At 42.2% G+C, this 24,132-nt stretch overlaps 1 protein-coding gene across 1 annotated transcript in view; it reads right to left on the reverse strand.

Moving 5' to 3' along the window:
• LOC124594709 (PDF receptor-like) overlaps positions 1-23,746 on the reverse strand; it is a 397,833-nt gene extending 374,087 nt beyond the window's left edge. The window contains exon 1 of the mRNA XM_047133076.1: positions 23,515-23,746. Within this exon, the coding sequence (XP_046989032.1) occupies positions 23,515-23,611 (97 nt within the window). The 5' untranslated portion in view covers positions 23,612-23,746. The remainder of the gene's footprint in view (positions 1-23,514) is intronic.
• Positions 23,747-24,132: the final 386 nt, after the last annotated feature.

Here is a 24,132-nt window from a genome sequence, read left to right on the forward strand (position 1 = left end):
CGGTGACCATTACTGTCCTCCATCTTGCTGTTGTTTGGGACCACCAGCAGTGTTCGATGTGTTTGGAGCTGATCACGTGCCCTCATCAAATAAACTGTTGAATGGGACAGACAACAACAGCTCCCTGTCCTGCTCCAGCACGTGGGCTATGTGTGCTACAGGATCCCACATAGTCGCTACAGGTTCTGACATACTGGAGGTTGTTGCTGCCGCAGGTCCAGAGGTCGGTGCCGGTCTCAACAAGATGGCAGCTGAGGTTGCTATAGATCTGGACATTGCAGAGATCGGCATGTTAGCTTTCGACCCTGTGGGCTTGGACGCGTCGAGGGCTACTTCTGAACAAAGACGAGGAGGCATTACATATGGACCAAGATATGAGAACAACCTATAATAATAAGAATAATAATGCTAACCATATTCAAAGATGTGATATGGGACACTTACTTTTCTTCTTCTTCCTGTTCTACCTGCTGTGTTGGTTTGAGACTGCTGTTGACATTTCATGGTTCTTCTACTGCTGCTGCTGGCTGACTGAGTAAGACTGAGGTCCCTGAGCTGCTGCACCTGTCCTATATCCCCTCCAATGACGTTGCCAGATACCACCATCATACGGGCTGAAGTCTAACACATGACTGGATTAAGGTCTCCTATTGGTTCTCAGCATTTCCCCTCCTAGACTCCCATCTTAGATTATGTAATGGGAGGGATGAAGGCGCCCTCTGGTGGGGGTAGTTTGTACTAGGTTAGTTGGACTGTGGATCTCATGGTGGACACACTTGATGGTGGTTCTAAAACTGTTTAAATAGAGACTGCCCGCAAAACAAAGACTTGTGTCCATCCTATCCAGCACAGTCTGTCCATTTCTCACAAATTCCTAGGAAGAGGTGGCAGTCGGATGACTTAGGTTAGTGGAGGTAGCCAAAGTGCCCTTTTTTTCTCGCCATTTTCTTATGCTAGTAGAGGTAGCCATGGTGTGTTGCATTGTCCTGATGGAATATGAACTTCACACCCTCCATGATATCACTGCTGTATTGCCATATCTATTGCTGCCGTCTTGGATCCGACATCTTGAATAAATTTGGCAACAATATTGAGTGGGGTGGCGTCCTTGTTGTTCCACTACTCACAGCATTTGAGTGAAGCCTTCATCACTCATAGGAGAGATATTTCCTCACGAAAATGATTTCACATTTTGCGAATCCCGACTGACGTGAGCTATCTACAATGCATCGCGAATGGTCACCTGTACACTTGCGGTATCCAAACATGCGTCCTGGGCCGATCCACACTTACATATGTGACAGAATCCTCAATCATAACGCCATCACAGGGCATCAAGGCGTTGCTACATTACTGCTGGTTACAATGTCTTGTGTTTATATGGTGTCTGTATTTTCACATTACAGCATTGTTATGACAATTCCAGCAGCCAAGAATTATACGAAAATGGATTAGTTTTTTCATGTGCGATGAACAGCTGACATCAGTCCACATTCGCTAAATGCGAATCCATTTACGTTATAATTTACTATAGCTGTAAACATCAGAATAATGTATTTTCCTTCATACGTGCGTGCACATCTGAAGGACATTATATCGTGAAGCTACAGATATTGTATAAACACAATACATAGTAATAGTCAGAACACTGCACGTTCCTTCGTTTAGCCTGAGAGTCTCAGGGACATTGCGATGTGAAGACACAGATACTGTATAAACACAAGACATTGAAACTATCAATAATATATTTCTTCACAAAGAAGTGATGACGAATTTCATTTTATTTGGTCATTTCCCTAAATCACTAAATACGTGTCCCGGGATGGGTCGACTGCAAAGGAAACGACTGATTTACTACCCCAGCCTTCCTCAATCCGAGTTTGTGCTCTACCTCTAACGACCTTATCGTCGACTGGAAATCTTGCTGTATTCTCACCTTCCTTGTTATACTATTTATTTGCTATCGAATGACGATCCAAAAATTGTGAAATTTGTTCCCACTTGACTATTGGAATAATATGATATATAGGGAGCATCATTGTCAGAATTCAGCAGCTTATTAGCCTGAAGAAGAACACAGCAACGACGATCGAAACACATTCTTAGTGAATTTCTCTGATCAAGTCGCCTGAGTCGGACGTCGTATTGTTGCATGTTTCGACTAGTTTTCTAATCGTTATCTTCGGCCGAAGTGTTGGGGTTATGTTCAGTTCGCTCCTTTATAACCAGTTTTGCTAACCGCACGTTTCTTGTGGAGCTGAGTTGGAAACTGCTGTTATGCATCAAAATACTGAAGGAAGAAGAGTCCCCACCTTGAGGCACTGCATATCCACACGGTAGTCGCAACATGAGTCAGTGGCATAAACAGTCTGACATTGCTAGTCGGGCTCCAAGAGTGTGACAACAGCACTTCTGTACTTGAGTGCGATCTGGTTCAGCATAAAAGTGTATGACAAGTGCAGTCCAACCTGCCTCCATTGCTGTCATAACATGATGTAAGAAGCACTCTTTAGGATGCAACAACTCCTGTCAAGGGTTTGACAGAACAGTTATGATACTGAAACAAATTGATTAAGCCAATACAATAATACTGAAGACTGCTTACAACTCGTATCGAGCGAGACAGATTCGATCATTACAAATGATGTCATACACCCTCACCCCCCCCCCCCCCCCCCCTCATTCCCTAGACTAGAAGGAGTCGATCAGTGGGATCGATGGCGTTCGTGTCATTCACATTCTATTCTCTGTTTATTATGTTGTAACATCATAACAACTTGTGTGAGATTGTTGCATCCAGTACTGAAGCCGCCATTGATGGGTAGCTCACGAGTCTACCGACACAATCCCAGTTCACCGTACCATTCGGCATTGTTCGAGTCAGATGGCCTACCAAACTGGTAGGATGGGATTAGCAATCACCCCAACATCATGGCATATGACATATGACGAAGTGGTCCATGTGTTGGGACAACACAGGTCGTAACCTGATGGGGACAGAGTTCTCTCAGGACAGCTTGTGAGCCAAACACACACGTGCCGCCATCACAGCCTCCTCCTTAGCACACCAACTGATGAGAAGGGCTTTCCTAACCTACAGTCGGACAAGCCGCCACACTCTGAGTGACCAGTCTGTGATCAGGGCTGATGCAGCGATTTTTGGCAGCCCTGCCTCAGGATTCAGCAGATGCCACTCTGTTTATGAAGCCACCAGCTGCAGCGGGAGATATGGAGACAAGAGGTACTCTAGAGAGTAAAAGATATATTTTGAGTTTCCAGACCAGGCCGGAGTGCCACACAATCTTAAAGATGGCTGTTATAGTTAATTGAGATTTGACAATAACTCACATTAAATGTTAACGCATATTTGTATAGATTTGCATTCTCCGAAAAAAATATCTTTAAAACAACAGAAGTTACTATTTCACAATAAATAAAAATTGAATCAGCGAACCTCTGAATTTAAGATTTTAATCGCTTCATGAGATTTCAATATCTCAGATGACTGCATTGCACTCTAGCTATCGTATCTGAATGCTACCCATCTGAGTGTATTTTATTTATTGATTTACGACGTCTTTTATATCTTTTATACAACACAAATGTTTGTTAGAACATCGTATTCTTCACATTCACACAGCAAATGAAAACAGCATCAATAGCTCATATTTTGTCATAGGCCTGTTTCAATTTAATGAACAGTTTACTATTTTGCCAGTAACATTATTTAAATGTTGATTCCAACTGCTATTAAGAACTGTGCTAATTTAGTAGTGGTCAGTTGCATGTGTTAGCGAACACCACAATTCAAAAGAGTACCAAAAGATGCCTCTATCAAGAACGTATTAATAATTGTATAAACAATATTCAGCCACAATTCGTTGCCATTTAACATGAGCACACGTGTGAAACAATACTGGCGTATTTACTTATTGACCAACCTTTGTTTATAATTACTGTAAATTATCTGAATGTGACAGGACCTTCATAATATGCCTTTATTTAAATATTGTTGTTAATACAGCAATATTTAAATAAAATGTTTAGTGCGAAAAATGGTCAAGTGTGTCAAATCATGTCTGTAGGGCTTGAGAACGATATGCTTGTGGTGGGGATGGCCAATGAGAACTGGATAGTGGAGGAATACTGGTGCAGTCAGGTGGACACTGTGACGTTTCATATGACTAATTTAAGCGAGTGATTCTGAACACTTAATGTCGAGTGCTGGAAGGGGGCAGACCTGCGTACGGTAAAGGGCGTGTTTCCGTCCTTTCGGTGACAACACTTCTGAAGGGAACTTATTATGCAAGTGGTCTGAATGTGATCCAGAGTAGCACTCTTAAATTTTTCCGCTTGTAAACCGGAACTGTGCATAGGCAGAGTATGAGTTATTGTTCTTCGTATCACGTGTGTTAATTTGTGAATCTGTAAGTAGGCTGTTTAGGTTTTTATGTTGGTAACGCCACGTAGCGCTCTATAAGAAAATCCCTTATTGCGCTGTGTGAAGTCTGTGGCTGGTTTGCATTGTTGGAATATTTGTTATTGTAGTGTTGGGCAGTTGGCTGTAAACAGCGCGTAGTGTTGCGCAGTCGGCGGTGAGCCGCCAGCAGTGGTGGACGTGGAGAGAGAGCTGGCGGAGTTTTGAGAGTTCATGATCTGGACGTGTGTCCAGCAGAAAGAGTAAATTTGTAAGACTGGATGTCATGAACTGATATAGTAGTTAGTGCCTTCAGTAGTTAGAATCTTTTATTTAGCTGACTATTGGCGCTCGCTGTATTGCAGTAGTTCGAGTAACAAAGATATTTGTGAGGTAAGTGAATCATGACAAGTATGGGTTATTGTTAGTCAGGGCCATTCTTTTGTAGGGATTATTGAAGTCACATTGTGTTCCGAAAAAATTATCGTGTCAGTTTAGTGATGATAAGTAAAGAGAGAAATGTCTGAGTACGTTCAGTTTTGCTCAGCTGTTTGAAAATCAAATAACGTGGAGGTTTTCCAGCACAGTAAAATATAAATTTTTCTAAGGCGTCGTTTCATAAGTCGACCCTTAGCTCAGGATACCTCACTGAAATCTTCCGGTCTTGTCTTGTAGTTTGTGTAATTAGTGTAGCTATTGTTTATTGCTAGAGCGTAATTGTAGAGAGAATTTCCTTTACAGTTGTAGTTTTCCGTTGTTGTACTGTAAAACACTTGTAGCATGCTTGTAGATGTGCATCACGTATTTCGCAGCTGCGCTTGCAGTTAACTAGATATCATTTTCAGTGTTACGTAAATGTGTTTTCTTATTTTTGCTCTTAAAATTGTTCTTTTCTTGTTATCGTGTGAAATACGTGATAATTATGGCGTGTGAAAAATATAACACTCGGCTACAAAGTTGATTGAGAAATGATAGTGACGACGAACGTAGCTTATCAGCACCAACGTGTAATGATTTAACAGACATTCAAAGTAGTAATTTGGTAATTGTGCATAGGGAAATGGAGTGGGCGGCAGATAATGGTTTGGACAGTGAAACAACTAGTGAACAGGGAAGCATTATCGATCGATCGATCGGCAACAGCTCGCCTGAGGACTCTGAAATGACAGGACACAATCTTGCAAATACTGTAGATTCAGGTTTTGCGTCCTCACCATTTTCTCAAACAAGTCAAGACACATTTTCATTTCAAAATGCGAATATTCCTCGTTCAAATGCACTGCCGAATAGAACTGAGGAACATGTTTCAGACACCAGTGCATTGTTATTACAGTTAACCCAACAAATGGGACAAAGGCTGCAAATCTAGACACAATGGAACAAAATCTTCGAAAGTTACACAGAATGGAAAAAGATCTTCAAAAGTTAGACACCACGCTTGAACAAACACGTGAAGGTTTAATTGCTGAGTTACTTAAAAGCGGATCGAAATGTCAATATATATCTGTAATGACGTAAAAACACAAATTTGTGAGCATTTCCAACCCATTTTTTTGCATCATGAAAATGCATTAGAGAATCACGAAGCATCCATAAAGGAATTGCAAACTGCTGTTCATGAAGATCACGACACCTTGCAAGCTAACATTGACTCAGTTGCATCTACCGTTTCGGATACGCAACGTGTAAAAACTCAAGAAAGCTTAAAGGATACAGTAGATACGTTTTCAACACAAATGGACACTCTGAAACTTGGTTCAGAAAAACACACTGTGGAAATCAGTTCATTATCGGAGAAAGTAGCTGAACTTTCGGATCAGTTCACTAACTTATGTGCAAAGGGAGATGATGATCTGAATGACACAAGACCCGTAGCCTCCACTGACACAGATGTGTATGAACACATTAAGTAATTTAAACAAAATCAAAATCAAATTAATACGCAACACAAAAGATAAAACTGTAATTACTATTGTGATGGATGATCAGGACTGTCTTTATGACAACAATTTTTCCTTTTCACCAACATTACATCAATAAGTGTCTGCATTTGATATCTCCGTTATTGTAATTATGAAAAATTTTATCAAATTATTATTGGTCACTGCCCAAAACAATTTGTAAATTTTTTTTGTGGGGAGCAGGGGGGCTATGTAAGTAGGCTGTTTAGGTTTTTATGTTGGTAACGCCACATAGCGCTCTATAAGAAAATCACTGACTGTGCTGTGTGAAGTCTGGGGCTGGTTTGCATTGTTGGAGTATTTGCTATTGTAGTGTTGGGCAGTTGGCTGTTAACAGCGCGTAGCGTTGCTCAGTTGGAGGTGAGCCGCCAGCAGTGGTGGATGTGGGGAGAGATGGCGGAGTTTTGAGAACGGATGATCTGGACGTGTGTCCATCAGACAGAGTAAATTTGTAAGACTGAATGTCATGAACTGATATATATATATATATATATATATATATATATATATATATATATATTGACTTTTGAACACTATTAAGGTAAATACATTGTTTGTTCTCTATAAAAATCTTTCATTTGCTAAGTATGCCTATCAGTAGTTAGTGCCTTCAGTAGTTAGAATCTTTTATTTAGCTGACAGTATTGGCGCTTCCTGTATTGCAGTAGTTCGAGTAACCAAGATTTTTGTGAGGTAAGTGAGTCATGACAGGTATAGCTTATTGTTAGTCAGGACCACTCTTTTGTAGGGATTATTGAAAGTCAGATTACGTGGCGCTAAAAATATTGTGGGTCAGTTTAGTGATGATCAGAATAAGTAAAGAGAGAAATGTCTGAGTACGTTCAGTTTTGCTTAGCTGTTTGAAAATCAAATAACGTAGAGGTTTTCCAGCACAGTAAAATATAGATTTTCCTAAGGGGGCGTTTCAAATCATCATGTTGAACTCTGAAGTGCTTCGAGTTGGTGAATATTTTGTGTATTGTGATCACGAAGTGGACTTAGTTTACGTTAGTTTTTGATCGTCCACGTAAGGGTATTGATGTAATTTTACTGTGTTTGATAAGGGTATTTTTGTTTGCATTTCAACTGAGTGCCGTAGGATCACTTCCCGTTTATTTGTGATGTCTTTTCTTGAATAAACAATATTGATCATAATTCTCTGTCTTCTACGTCGATTACAGGTATTACAATACAACCCTTTTTATTAAGTTATTCACTTAACTTCTATTTTGTATTTCTGTGTATTTTATTACCTGGAAATTCTAGCAAATGCGTAGACAGTTTAACAGCAGGATCACAGCTGCAGGTAAATATCTGCGGTGTATGAGCGCCAGGGGACGAAAGCAGATGTGAGCGGCTCGACCCTATGGCTATATCGAGCTACTCTTTTAAACAGGGTCGTGCATAGCAGAAGTACCAAAATTACTAGTAACCATAGAAAAAGACACTACTGGTTTGCTCATACAGGATGGTACCAGGAAGAGCAACTACTCAGCACTACCCGTTTGGTTTCGTTGCAGTTAAGGTTTCCTCGTCTGGGATATGAATTTAGTTCCTTTAGGATTACAACTCCAAATTCTAACACTTTACAGTATACTGTGAGTCCAGATCCAAAGGCTGTTGAATTATAGGCAGTCTGCGTCGGGTCTTGAGTGTAATGACTTGGTGCAGTTGTGTGCGTGAGAATTGGTAGCAAAAACTAGGTATGAAGAAGTTCGCCACGGAACATCAAAAAACGAGAAGTAGGCTACGCACGGGCTTGCTGAGTTTTCGAGTCTGCAGCGGCCAGCTGCGGTGGAGGAATACCAGCTCTGGCGGCTACAGTAACGCGGGCCATCGGTGGCGACTTCGCCAGCATCGATGCTTCCGGCAGCAGCAGTAAATCAGAAGCAGCCAACATGAGCAACAAGTTAAGTACCTACGGCGATAGTGCTGAAATGCGTGAACCTGCAGCGTCAGTGATGGAGCTTCGAACGGATAAGCAGCCAGTCTGTGATGTTCAGGTACTTTTAGTGAGCCAGTTAGTCCAAAAACTGAACGTGGTAGTGTTGACAGGGACAATATTAGCGGGGAGACATAATTGCGAATGATTCAATGACGTGGTTAAGGGGAATTCTGATAAACTTGGACTCTAAGATGGTGGCATTTGGTACAGCGATAGGTTCAGTAAAATCAGAGGTACGTTAAGGAGAGAGAAATGTAGCTGTAATGGTAAAAGCTGAGGCGAAGAAAATTGAATCAGATGCAGAAGGGGTGACAGATTGAAAATTAGAAGCCATATGGAGAGCTGAAGGCAGAATTTCTGGAGAGGTTGGCCTGGTTGACACCAGAGTCGAAACAGTGCAAAATGATTTCGGGGGCACGTTGGAAAAAGCACATAACGGGCTGGGTGGCAATGTTAAGAATTTGTGCTGAGGTAAAACACACCTGACGAAGCGACCACTAAGCCTATTAACGATTTGTCTGCTAGATTTTGATAAAGAGGTGGTGAAAAATAGACAACAGTTGGAAGCAGGGATTAATAACGACGTTTTGTTAAGCGAACAGCAGAGTTGAGAGGTACGGGAAGAATTAAATGACTCAGCTGTGAATCAAGCTACTAGTGTGATAGGTGTTCCATGAATTATTTCGGGAGCAGCGAAGTATTTTGCAAATGGTGGAATTTACGATCCAGAAAATGTTCTTGCTGCATATATAGAAAGTGTTGTGAGAGGAACGTCAGAAGAGGCAAAAATTAAATTAGCTGAATGACATTTTGCGGGCAATGCACAATCACAGGCAAGTTTATCGAGTGTACCATTTACTTCCTATGAAGTGTCCTCAAAAAAATTGGAATGAAGAGAAAGAAACGCAAGTTCAGAATGAGTTCCTAAATTGACCACGTTTCAAACACGGAAGTGGGTCGACGCGATATTTTTGTGAGCATGAACTGGCTAAGATGACACACATAAATCGTCCAACGGGTCTGTTGACTGAAATCACGATGCTCAACAGACCCTTACCAAAATATTTACAATGTGATCTTGCCCACAGTCCGACAAATTCCAATGATGAGCTTTTACATTTTATTGAGAAACTTGAAAAGGTATTGAAATGAAAGCCACATAACTGAGACAGTGAACAGGGAAATGGGTACCAGAATGAGAACAATAGTAATATTCCCAATAATTACAATAATCATAACAGAAATAATTATCACCATAGTGGAGCCGGCCACAGTGTCCGAGCGGTTCTAGGTGCTTCAGTCTGGAACCGCGCGATCACTATGGTCAAAAGTTCGAATGCTGCCTCGGGCATGGATGTGTGTGATGTCCTTAGGTTAGTTAGGTTTAAGCAGTGCTAATTTCTAGGGGACTGATGACTGACGACCTCAGATGTTAAGACTCACAGTGCTCAGAGCCATTTGAACCATTTAACGCCGGCCGGTGTGGCCAAGCGGTTCTAGGCGCTACAGTTTGGATCCGCGCGACCGCTACGGTCGCAGGTTCGAATCCTGCCTCGGGCATGGATGTGTGTGATGTCCTTAGGTTAGTTAGGTTTAAGTAGTTCTAAGTTCTAGGGGACTGATGACCTCAGATGTTGAGTCCCATAGTGCTCAGAGCCATTTGAACCATTTTGAACCATTTATCACTATAATAATAATTTTCAAACACGAAGTGGAAATGGAAACTTTCATAACAGAAATCAAAACTCGGAACAAAGTTATGAGGGGCAGAAGCCTCATGAAATATGTCACCAGAATAAGAGGTAGGGAAATTAGAGATCGCCGCATCTCAGGTCCGAAGAAGGTGAAATAAACCGGGGCTATGTTAAAAACTGTGGACGTCGAATATTCGGCAGACAAGGCACAAATGTTAGAGACAGAGATTATAAGAAGCAAGAATAAAAGAAGGAATAATTTTAAGCAATGAAAATGTTAAAGGGGCGCAAGAAATGTTGTAAAATGTGTAGAGATATGTGAGAATGATGAAATGGGGCAGAAAAATTTATTTTGTAAAAGGGAAGTGAATGACAGAATGAATGTATGCTTCATGAAAGATTCTGTGATAGGAAAAAGGTACTGGGGTAGAACTGAATTTAATGGAGGTGCAATGTATGACGAATTCTAACGAGGCACTAGTCAGTAACAACAGTTATGGCAGTGTACGTGAAAGTAATATGAATGATTTTGTATTGATGGAAATGTGTGAGGATACATGTGAAGGTGATGAAGTTGTAGACGCATCCGCTGGAGGTGAATTTGGTGGTGTATCGACAGAAGTGTGTGAAGGTATTTGCAAAGGCGGCGTAGCAGCAGTCTCGTCAGCTGGTGGTGAATTTTCTCATTTATCAGTGGAAGTTGGTGATTTATTGTTAAAGAGAGGCGAATGTGAGGTTTTAGAAGCTTACGTTGAGAACGTTGAAGCTCCTGAGGTAGATATCTCGGAGGAAGAAGTTTGTGCATTTATTTCTACTGATGGAAGTGGACTAACAGTCCTTGATGAAAGCATGAATTACGAGTGGATGCGGAAGGATCCGTGAAAATGTGTTAGACGACATGTAAAACTTAAAGTGACGGAGGCGTTTGAGAGTAGACAAAATGTAACGGAGACAAAGTTAGATCAGAACGTGGCGCAATTAGAGTGCACTGTGAATTCTATTGTGCAACAATTGTGTGTTCGCAGAGATTGACAGAGTTATTGGTGGTGATTTCTATAATGTATCGAAGAATGAAATAGACGTTTTAAGTAATGAAACATGTGAGTTATTGGCGGATGTTAGTAGAGTTAATTTTGACGACGTTTCCCGTGATTTGGCGTACATAATTGAGGATTTGTTGAAGAGAGACCAAGTTTTATGTTGTGTGGTTAACTGTGAAAATACTGCAGATACCTTCAGTTCGAAGGAAGCGAGTAGCATATTTCATGCTTACGAGGATGATGAAGTGACGGGTTTTGAGACTGATTTAATTTTCCAGAGGAGCTGGAGGTAGATCAGAAGACTCCAGGAATGGATAACGAGATTGAAGGCTGCTCTCTAATCATAACGCGTATCATAAATATGGAGGAGAAGGAAGGGATAATAAAAATGATTGTTTGAGGGAATAATGTTTAGAGTAGGATGAAATTAAAAATGTGCAGCCTGTATGTGAAAGAACGTTGTTGATGAAGAAAGAAAGTGTGAGTTCCTCGAAAATGAAATGGTGTTCCAGCTGTGGTCACAAATTATATCTATATACGTAAGCATCCATTCGTGGAAGAAGACAGAGGCCGCGAATTATAGCAGGTGAAAAAGAGAAAAAAAGTGAGATTCAGAACATACTGACAGTGGCGGGGTAAATGTAGGCGTCAACGATGGCAGAGTTACACTTTGTAAAAGAAAAAACGGTGTGTGCATTAATATAAGTTTGCAAATAAATCTATTTTCATGCGTAGTTTTAAGAATCTTGGGGGATATTAATGTTTTGTGGAAGCGGTAATTGGGTACAATTAAGATGTACGTTGTGCGGAGGTGTGTGTGTTGACGTTTGGCCGGACAGCTCTTGGTGCACGGAGGTCGTTATTTGCGAAATAGTGGAATAAATTATGCCCTACATAAGATTTGGGGAGAAATTTCAGGGTGTTACTGAAATGCGTTAATCGTTGTTTTTCGATGGGATTCTCATGACTAGACGTAATTTATTTGAAATTATTTTTCGCACAAAATCTGGTGTGTGGAAGTCGTCAGACATTAAAATGTTAATTACTTGTGGGAGTAAAACATGTAGTGACGTACAAATTACCAACTAAGGTTTTTGGAGTATATTACATTCGTTAGTTTTATGATGTATGTTATTTTGGAACTGTTTTGAATGCATTTGTATGTATATGTTGTGGACAACTTTGCAATGTGTTTCAGACACTATTTATTACGCAAATAAGGTATTGATAAATTATGACCCAGTTATGTGCTTAGTTAAGTCGAAAGTTAAATCGGCGATTTCTGCACAGGGTAGTATTAGTTCTAAAGTTTCTAATAAGACGCGATAAAATTGTAGAGAAACGATAAAATGTCATTTGAGCTAGAGTGTCGAACAAATTTCATAGCACGAAAAATGTGTTTTCTTGTGGGTACATGGACAGGTTACTACTTGCAGAGAAATACCTGCAGGGCATGAAAGCAGACGTGCGCAACCAAACCCTATGGCTACATCGAGCTATTCTTTTGGACAAAGCTGTGCATAGCCCAAGTACCTGAAGTACGAGCAACTGCAAGTAAAAACAGGACTCGTATGGGATGCTGTTTGCAAGAGCAACTCCTGAGCAGCAACCGTAAGGTACCGTCGCAGGTAGAAGCAACCAGTGCGACATTTATGTTTCAGGCGAACATTGTACGCAAGCACAGGTAAATGTAACGCCAGGACAGAGTGACAGAAAGGGCAATCGTGTTAGGCCGTGCCCATGGCCATGCGATAAGTGAGGTTGCTTTATTTTTGGTGTTTCGTTCAAAGTGTCTACAAGCAGCTGTGTAACAACATGGCCACGAAAAGCGTCGTCGGAAATGTAGTCAGTTGAAGATCTTGACTGACACGGATCAGACACGCGCTTCACAGATTGTGAATCAAACTCGCTTCCAAACCCGACAGGTAGCGAATGGAGATTTTTCCCAATCTGTTAGCCAGAGAATATGTGACATGAACTGCATGCACTGAACATTCAGAGCCGGTCACTTTACAGGAGGCCATTGCTCACACAAGCGCAGAAAGAAGACAACAGCAAAGTTCATTGGAGTGGAAGATACTGTGACTGCGTTTCTGGTTACTCCGTTACCCCATAACTTCTTGACTGGTCTACAAAATAACCTGACTCGAACCCGTTAGAAAATGTGTGGCACATGTTGGAACAGCACGTAGAAGACCAAAATCAGCTTCGCAGTAGTTTTTATGAAACCGCTCGATGAAATCCTGAGCGAGTTGCTTGACCTGGATGCGACGTATCTGCCTAACCTTGCGGACACTTCCTAATCGCAGCCAAGCGGTCATCAAGTACAGGGGAGGAATTGCAGGATATTAAATGATGCTTATGATGATTTAGCTAAGGGGTCACTATTTTTTTTTTTTTTTTTTGTCAGGTGAGCCTAGGTTTGCGATATCTGACGATAAGGAAGGATCTTATGGCAATCCCGACTACGTTTTTATTGCAGGAGGTGTTGGTGAGCGCGTGTCGAAACAGTTTCACCGTTTTGTTATAAAGGAACGAACTCGATATGTACACGATATTTCGCCTGAACATGAAGAGTTGGAATCTCCTTGAAATGATACGTCATCACAGTGACATGACTCGATTGATGATCAGACAGAATTTCCTCGATCGAAACTTTTTGGGTTTTAGAGTTGTTTTTAATTGTACACAATATCAAAGCCGAAATTAATTCAAAGCGACACCGATAGCGGAAGCCTAAGCACTTGTATGAGAAACAGGTATGTTTACTCATGCAGAAAAATTAGTTAAGAGAGATACCAATTAGTTTCATTACTGTACACCATCATATTTAAGATCGAGAGTCTGTTATTGGCACATGATTACGGTGGACATACACAAACGTTGCCGCTGTGTTTGAATGAAATAATGCTAGCAGCTTGGAACTCGAATGTCGTTACTGCCCTCGCAACGCAGACCGTTGCCATCAATGAACAGAAATGTCAGGACAAAGGAATCTGGAATAATCACGTTGTAAATGGAGGCCTTGCACACCGAGCTGGCGCTAAAGAGAAACAGAAATGCTGAACGTCAATTAACGCTAACAGAGCAAGTTCATTGTACTGCTTCAGCAAGTTCCTTTGCCTTTATAAGGCAGTTGACGAAATAGCTGGGGCATCTCTCTTAACTGCGTTATTCCTCAGAATTACAAAGCTGTCCTCTTATTGCTAATGAAGTTTTATCTCTCTGTTCTGAAGGACATTTTACACACGGTCTGGTCATTTCGATTTTGTCTTTGTAGCTGTTAATACAAATACTTTCTCGTCAGACGCGTTCCATTACTCAAAGTAATTCATACAAATATTTTATAAGATTGAGTAAAAAGTGACGTTAGCTTAGGAACTGGTCTTCCATATTTACTGTTTGTTCTCGCTCTATCTTTCTGTCTCGCTCAAACACATAACCACACAAACTGAAGGAAAGACGATCGGGTTTCATTAAAATCATTCAACGATGGTCTCATTAGAGACAGAGTAGAATACCGGACAGGAGAAGTATTAGAAGTTGGGGAAAGGGGAAGGGAAGGCAAAGGTATCGAAAGGATGCTCCTCAAAGAAGTCATCGTGTTATTCGCTTTAAGAGTTTTAGGAAAACCACTAAAGATCCTCGCGCAAACGAAAAAATGGCTGACATCGAAATAAGTGTCCAAGGAATAGAAAAGCAACTGGAATCACTCAACAGAGGAAAGTCCACTGGACCTGACGGGATACCAATTCGATTCTACACAGAGTACGCGAAAGAACTTGCCCCCCTTCAAACAGCCGTGTACCGCAAGTCTCTAGAGGAACGGAGGGTTCCAAATGATTGGAAAAGAGCACAGGAAGTCCCAGTCTTCAAGAAGGGTCGTCGAGCAGATGCGCAAAACTATATACCTGTATCTCTGACGTCGATTTGTTGTAGAATTTTAGAACATGTTTTTTGCTCGAGTATCATGTCGTTTTTGGAAACCCAGAATCTACTATGTAGGAATCAACATGGATTCCGGAAACAGCGATCGTGTGAGACCCAACTCGCTTTATTTGTTCATGAGACCCAGAAAATATTAGATACAGGCTCCAAGGTAGATGCTATTTTTCTTGACTTCCGAAAGGCGTTCGATACAGTTCCGCACTGTCGCCTGATAAACAAAGTAAGAGCCTACGGAATATCAGACCAGCTGTGTGTCTGGATTGAAGAGTTTTTGACAAACAGAACACAGCATGTTGTTATCAATGGAGAGACGTCTACAGACGTTAAAGTAACCTCTGGAGTGCCACAGGGGAGTGTTATGGGACCATTGCTTTTCACAATATACACTCCTGGAAATGGAAAAAAGAACACATTGACACCGGTGTGTCAGACCTACCATACTTGCTCCAGACACTGCGAGAGGGCTGTACAAGCAATGATCACACGCACGGCACTGCGGACACACCAGGAACCGCGGTGTTGGCCGTCGAATGGCGCTAGCTGCGCAGCATTTGTGCACCGCCGCCGTCAGTGTCAGCCAGTTTGCCGTGGCATACGGAGCTCCATCGCAGTCTTTAACACTGGTAGCATGCCGCGACAGCGTGGACGTGAACCGTATGTGCAGTTGACGGACTTTGAGCGAGGGCGTACAGTGGGCATGCGGGAGGCCGGTTGGACGTACCGCCGAATTGCTCAACACGTGGGGCGTGAGGTCTCCACAGTACATCGATGTTGTCGCCAGTGGTCGGCGGAAGGTGCACGTGCCCGTCGACCTGGGACCGGACCGCAGCGACGCACAGATGCACGCCAAGACCGTAGGATCCTACGCAGTGCCGTAGGGGACCGCACCGCCACTTCCCAGCAAATTAGGGACACTGTTGCTCCTGGGGTATCGGCGAGGACCATTCGCAACCGTCTCCATGAAGCTGGGCTACGGTCCCGCACACCGTTAGGCCGTCTTCCGCTCACGCCCCAACATCGTGCAGCCCGCCTCCAGTGGTGTCGCGACAGGCGTGAATGGAGGGACGAATGGAGACGTGTCGTCTTCAGCGATGAGAGTCGCTTCTGCCTTGGTGCCAATGATGGTCGTCTGCGTGTTTGGCGCCGTGCAGGTGAGCGCCACAATCAGGACTACATACGACCGAGGCACACAGGGCCGACACCCGGCATCATGGTGTGGGGAGCGATCTCCTACACTGGCCGTACACCACTGGTGATCGTCGAGGGGACACTAAATAGTGCACGGTACATCCAAACCGTCATCGAAACCATCGTTCTACCATTCCTAGACCGGCAAGGGAACTTGCTGTTCCAACAGGACAATGCACGTCCGCATGTATCCCGTGCCACCCAACGCGCTCTAGGAGGTGTAAGTCAACTACCCTGGCCAGCACGATCTCCGGATCTGTCCCCCATTGAGCATGTTTGGGACTGGATGAAGCGTCGTCTCACGCGGTCTGCACGTCCAGCACGAACGCTGGTCCAACTGAGGCGCCAGGTGGAAATGGCATGGCAAGCCGTTCCACAGGACTACATCCAGCATCTCTACGATCGTCTCCATGGGAGAATAGCAGCCTGCATTGCTGCGAAAGGTGGATATACACTGTACTAGTGCCGACATTGTGCATGCTCTGTTGCCTGTGTCTATGTGCCTGTGGTTCTGTCAGTGTGATCATGTGATGTATCTGTCCCCAGGAATGTGTCAATTAAGTTTCCCCTTCCTGGGACTGTGAATTCACGGTGTTCTTATTTCAATTTCCAGGAGTGTATATAAATGACCTAGTAGATAGTGTCGGAAGTTCCATGCGGCTTTTCGCGGATGATGCTGTAGTATACAGAGAAGTTGCAGCATTAGAAAATTGTAGCGAAATGCAGGAAGATCTGCAGCGGATAGGCACTTGGTGGAGGGAGTGGCAACTGACCCTTAACATAGACAAATGTAATGTATTGCGAATACATAGAAAGAAGGATCCTTTAATGTATGATTACGTGATAGCCGAACATACACTGGTAGCAGTTACTTCTGTAAAATATCTGGGAGTATGCGTGCGGAACGATTTGAAGTGGAATGATGATATAAAATTAATTGTTGGTAAGGCGGGTACCGGGTTGAGATTCATTGGGAGAGTCCTTAGAAAATGTAGTCCATCAACAAAGAAGGTGGCTAACAAAACACTCGTTCGACCTATACTTGAGTATTGCTCATCAGTGTGGGATCCGTAACAGATCGCGTTGACGGAGGAGATAGAGAAGATCCAAAGAAGAGCGGCGCGTTTCGTCAGAGGGTTATTTGGTAACCGTGATATCGTTACGGAGATGTTTAACAAACTCAAGTGGCAGACTCTGCAAGAGAGACGCTCTGCATCGCGGTGTAGCTTGCTCGCCAGGTTTCGAGAGGGTGCGTTTCTGGATGAGGTATCGAATATATTGCTTCCCCCTACTTATACCTCCCGTGGAGATCACGAATGTAAAATTAGAGAGATTAGAGCGCACACGAAGGCTTTTAGACTGTCGTTCTTCCCGCGAACCATACGCGACTGGATCAGGGAAGGGAGGTAATGACAGTGGCACGTAAAGTGCCCTCCGCCACACACCTTTGGGTGGCTTGCGGAGTATAAATGTAGATGCAGATGTAGATGAAAGAACTTAGTCTACATTGTCGATCTGAAGCATCGTTCTTTCGAAAGCAAGTCCTGTGCCTCATCATTGCAGAGCCTCGCTCAGACGCGCATGGCTTGTGTTGTTTATATTCGAGAAAGACCTGCGTGTATAAAGATAAGTTCCTTACGAACACAAAAACTTGAGGCATTTTCTATAACAGTTCTAAGCCTCTGCAAACATGACGTAAAGCAAATCCGAATGTTTATATCTATTGAAGCCTATCATGATCTAACTTTGTTTTCATTTGTCCGATTGGACTAAAACCACTGGGGACATGCTACGGGCTATTGGGCGTGTATGCATTCAGTTCATGTTCTCGCATTTTAATAGAGTTGTAACAGAATCCCAGTGTGAGCTTACTGTTTACGCCAGTCCACTTTATTAGCAGAACCGTCCATAAATAAATGTGATGGTTTAGAGGTTGGAGTCAAGAGCTGACAAAGACAGTGAGCTGGTAGAGATCGGCGGGGACAACAGATATTAATTTCACGGTGGACGACGAAGTAGTTTTAAGATTTCACAACAAGCGGTTCGGGGTACACTTGCTACTAATCAACAGCCATCAGTAATCATGTTATGCCTTATCCCATACTAACACTGAATTTAGCTATCTGTCCATTGGGGTAGGGCAGCATTGCAGTTCTCTTTGTGAAGAAAAATGTGGGTGGGGGGACACCTGCCCCTTGGTCCTCTTCTCCCCCCCACCCCCCCCACCCCTGGGTATGTCGACGGCTAGAGTTATTCCACCCACAAAGCTTAAATGTCTGGGAATGTTGCTAGAGAAATTGGTGACAGCTTTAGTTCAGCGTTTCAAACAAGTGTAACAATAAAACTTTCATGTTCTATCTCTCTCTTTGTCACACATACACAACAAAAGTAATTAGAATGCACTTAAAACAGTGTTAGTGGTGAAAGAATGAGTTTAAGTAACAACCAAAAATTACAGCACTATTGCATTAAAACGGTACTAGGGAAGTCGCAACAATAAGTCGCAGGGGGGTGATCGTTGCTGTGTTCTGAGAATCCTTCATACTTGAACTGTACCCGCTGTGCCAAGTGTGTGGGCAGAGTCGTTCACTGTCATTGTTCGTTTGGAGTGCTTGCTACGGCACTCGTGGTCACAAAGTGAGAATCAGGCAGTTTTGCGGTACAACATCGCCCTTGGTTTAAACTTAGACCAGTGCTTTGAAGAAATGACTCCTGCACTCGGCGATGTGTGTCCACGTAGAACAACTATATTCAGGTGGCTCAGAGAATTCCAAAGAAGGAACTTCACTCTAAAGGACGCTGACGGGACGGGAAGGCCACGATCGCCAGTTAAGGAGGAAAACATTGATGCTGCGAGGAAAATGATAGACGAAGATGGGCGAGTGCCTATAAGCAGATAAAGGCTTAATACACCAGCAATTCGGTCGATGTTGCATGATCATTTGCAAGGAAAGAGCGTTCGTTACTTATGGATGCCGCATATATTGACGAAAGAGCAGATGACACGACGTGGGACTTGGTGCTGGGAGATGTTAAAGAAGTTTTCCAAGTTACAATGTTAGTACGTGAATAACATCGTGACCTGTCACTCGGTTGTTCTATTATGACGTGACGACTAACACACAAAACAAAGTTTCGGTGTTTGAAGATGACGACCCACTACTAGGTGTCAGAAAATCCCGGTCAGATATGAAGAAAATGGTAGCTTTTTTTTCCAAATCGGGAGACAGAGATAAGTGGTACACTGAGCAATGCCTGCCCAAAGTCATCCGATCTTTGAGGAACCTGCGGCCGAAGTGAAGAATTGATGGATACCTGGTTCCTCCATCACGAAAACGCTCCAGTTCACCGTGCTAAAGCATGCAATGAATATCAGTGGGGTACAGGCCTCAAACTTCTTGAGCTCCCTGCTTGCAGTCCGGACCTTGCTCCTTGAGACTTTGCACTGCTCCCGCATGTGAAAATCAATCTGCAGTTTTCAAGTGCTGAGAACCTACTGGGGGCTTTGGACAACGAGTGTCCCTTCCTTCCTACAGAAACTTGGAAGAACTGGTTAAGAGATTGGTTTTGGTGGATGGAGAGATGTATTCAGTGTGGTGGAAATAACTTCGACGGAATTAAGTAAATAAAGCTGTATTGCAAAACTTTCCTAGTTCTTGCCAAGACTGCACATGAAATCACCTTTATCTTGATAGAGGATTAGTGTTGGTGTCATTACCAGTTCACACACCATTAAAACTTTTCTTAAAATAACAACATTCATGCGTGACGTAATTAGAAACTGCTTTTAATCGTTCGTGGCGAATGTAATTGAACGATGGTCATAAAACAAAGGAGTAATGCTGTTACAACTTAGTAACTGACCCAGTTAGCATTTACATAATTTCGTAACAGATTTAACAAATCAGCTATCTAAAGTGAGCGGCACTTTTATTGTTACCGTGCTAGAAAATAAAGCAGACGCCACATGTTAAAGAAATGAGTACAAGTTATTAGCCTCATCTGTCTACGGCAGTCGATTTCTTTCGTGTCATGAACTGTACTTGAGGCTGAATCAGTTAAGTTTCGTTTACTTTCTTCAGACGTTCTGCGTTATTTTAAAGGTATTACTAATTACCAAAGAAAAAGTCGCTCTGTGCTGGGGAATTTGCTACAATATACGGTACCATCTAGTAAGAGAGACAGCTGTAGGTGGAGAAGCAAAAGCTAAAAATGAAACGTCGTTTAAAGTCACCCGTTTGTCTCATTGCTCCCACCCGGCAGTGCAGCCAGTCTAGAGCGCAGAACCCAATACACGTCCCACCCGCTCTCTGGGGACGCGACACGTGTCGGCTGTTTCGGCCGAAATGCGAACTGAGGCTGCACGATTCCAACCATGCCACACACACTGTCAAAGAGACGAACTGGTGATCTGCGTACCAGTAGGAATGTCGTAATGTGTCACCAGCAGTCTCAATACCTAGCTTCTTACATTCTTCGGCCATTTGATTTTTAGGTATCTGCGCATAATACACGCACCGAGAGCGATAGAAAGAATGGGGGAGGGGGGGGGGCGGGAGGGTTGGAGAGAGTGAGAGACGAAGAGAGAGAGAGAGAGAGAGAGAGAGAGAGAGAGAGACAGAGAAGAGTGAGAGGGTGGGGAATCAGAGAGTATAGTGCGAGAGAAATATATCGAGATAGAGTTATCATGTCACACATTATTACATAGCGCGTGTTAGAAAATGCGAAACAGGGCTATCCAAATATTACGAGTTTAAGGCACTGTCAATAAACTGTTTTAAAAATTTAAAAAAACCTTCAACGTCAAATAGGCAAAGCAGATGCTTACATTTCAACACTCTTTGTTTAGATTAGGAAAAATCAACTTAGTGTATTTAATCTGGCTTATCTCACGTTTCTAACAGTACAAATAAATAAGCTGTAAGTGGACGCAGTTTTACTATAACCGAATATGAGATTGGTCTAGAGCAGAGTTTCCTCAAACTTTGCGAAAATACTATTAACAACACGGTGGATTTTTCTCGACGTTTTGACGACTATCTTTTTTTAAATTGTGATATGATTTCTGTATTATTAGTTAAGATTTAAAATACAAGTAATCACAAGAGAAACTAACTTTTTCTCATTATTATTATTATTATCATTATGTGCGTATGGGCCCTGTCGGGTCAGGCATTACATTTATGATCCGCCATTCTAACAGCTCATGTAGTTTCATTCTTTCGTTACGTGCTTTCTTCCTTTCTTCTGACCACTTTGCCCCTGATATTTTAAGGATTTCATTCTCTGGCTTTGATATCCATCTATTTATCTTATGATGGTAACGTTTCCTGTCTAATATGTCCGATGTTCCTATCTGTGACTTTTCCAAGTCATATTTGACTTGTTCTATCCATGGTACGTTCTTCAGTTTTGCAATGTATGTCAAAATCTTGTGAGTTAGCCTTGAAGATAGGAGCCTATGAATGTGTCCATAGAATTTCAGCATTCGTTTCCTGATATCTGCGGCAAGGTTGGACAGTTCTTCTATTGCTTTGCGCGATTTGGGTATATACCCCTCTTCTGTTTTATCTGGTTCCAGCATTTCCCTCATGATCTTTCATTCCTCCTTCAAGATGTTCTCCAGATTGCCTTTTCTATTAAGTACCAAGGTTTGGCTCGCGTACAGCGCTTCAGGTTTAATCACTGTATTATTATGTTTGATCTTTGTATGAATGGACATACATTTCTTGTAGATTTCACGCGTTCTCCCATACGCTCTTTTGAACATTTGCAACCGAACTTTCTGTGCTTCCTTTTCCAACCCCGTTGGTTCAATAATCTCTCTGAAATATTGGAAGTGTCTAACTCGTTTGATCTTCCCGTATTTTGTGTTCAGTTCGTTAATGTCGAATTTAGTGCAAATGAAGTTGGTCTTCTCGAATGAAATTTGTAGTCCAGTTTTCTCACCGCTTTCCTTGAGGACTTCTAACTGTTTGCTCACTTTTTATTTTATTAAACTTCAAAATAAAGTAGATGTTCAATCAAAGTACAGGATTCTCGAGGTGGTCCGTCACGGAGACATATGGGAACCCCCGGTCTAGAGCTGGGATTCTCAAACTGGAGTCGCGATATCTGGCACCTTCCACTGCACCCACTTCGCGGGAGATCGCGTAAAAATTTTTAGAGATCGCGTTACTGACTAGAAAAAAAAAACACTTTTATTCTGCGGTAAGAGATAAACAACTTTAACCAGTGACTGTACACGGACATTGTCTACAGTTTTTCGTATGTTACTACATATAGTCACAGTCGTCAATAATTTTGTACGCCGAAATTAATTTGTTGTTGCCACTACATTCACGAATACTTAACTGGAGACGTATAGAGAACTCCCGGAGGTCTCTGACAATCGCGCACGTAGATTACCATTGTTGAAATTTATGGCAGTTGAGTTCGTACCGTTGGTAACAGTTTGTAACCAATTGTGTTCGATGCTTTTGGAACTTTCTCTGTTTCAATCACAATGTTTACCTACGCTAAAGCTTGGTTTATGTCACGTACAACATTTACAGAATGGTAAGTAGTCAGCGGTATGACAGGAAAGATTAATCGGAATGATCCATGAGCACTTCCCCATCCTCGATACTGCGAAACAAAACTCGTCCACAGCCAGCTCTTTGCTTTCCACATTTTGAGTGGTGGTAGTATAGACCGAAACAAGAAGAAGATCTCCAGTAAACATTGGCTCTAAAGTGCCTATCATAAGAGCTATGAGCAGTCATTCACTCATCGTCGCTACTGCGAGACACATGTCTTTTGATTTATAAGTGAGCATAACTCCTAAGGTTGGAATTTTATAACCCATGTTTAACAGACAATATTTTCTTGTTCCAGTCCATACTTCTGTCGCCCAAAATATGGAAAGCAGAGAGCTTGCAACAGAAGAGATTTGTTCCATAGTATTGAAGATGAAGAACTGCTCATAGTTCTTAAGTTATGCATTTTGAAAACGATATTTGTTAGAATTTTTGGCTTCGAATGATCGTTCTTGTCACACATTTACTGGCAACTGTGAAATCATTCTGTCAGGAAGACGTCCTCTTCTTCTAAGTTCATGACAAAGAACAAATGTACTTGATATGGAAAGAAGTCTAGCTTCAGATGCGTGAAATCAACATTACTACTTAGAACTCTTGCTAATTTTCCATGCATTCTATTTCAAACTAACAGACTGAGGTCAAAACTTACGATTTTTGTACATTTAAAAAATAAAGTATTGGTAGAGGAAATGACATGAAGCAAAGATAATCTAAGAACGTGAAGTGTGTAGGCTACTTACCACCGGGGACAACGAAGTCTTCATACTTCCGAATGCATGTTTCGAGGCTTGTGTTGCCGACAACGTCTGAAGCGCTGTTTCCAGATTTGTCTGTCATTGCCGCAGGTGAGGACGGTATAAATGTTTAGTAAGCTAATTTCCCACTTCCTTAGTCTGTTTAAGGTTGAAATGTAGTCCAGAGAGTGCCCAGAATAGAGGAAACCAACATCAACAGCCATGAAACTGCATCTAACACGCCGTTATCATATCAATAAACGATCGATAAGCACCATATTCTGTGAATATTGGGCTTTTACTGCTGTCGTAACTTTACACTCCTTTCTCTGTGGTCATTTATGATCTTCTCAACCTGCCACACGTACTGATACCTTTGTACTTGACTCAACTGACGGTTATTTTTTCTTTAACCTGAACCTGAAACAGAGATAAAATGTAATTAAAATGTGAAATGATGTATATTCTGATGCATCTAAAATACAAGCAAGGGAGCCGTTAACCACTGTAACCATAATCCTAGCAATTCAGGAGAGAATGAAATGAAAAATGTGGAAATGTTCTGAAGTTAAAATGTCTGTTTTATGGAAGCAGATGTTGTGAACGTATGTCTTCTGTGTGGTA

The sequence above is a fragment of the Schistocerca americana genome, chromosome 2, assembly GCF_021461395.2.
Source record: "Schistocerca americana isolate TAMUIC-IGC-003095 chromosome 2, iqSchAmer2.1, whole genome shotgun sequence".
Taxonomy (NCBI): domain Eukaryota; kingdom Metazoa; phylum Arthropoda; class Insecta; order Orthoptera; family Acrididae; genus Schistocerca; species Schistocerca americana.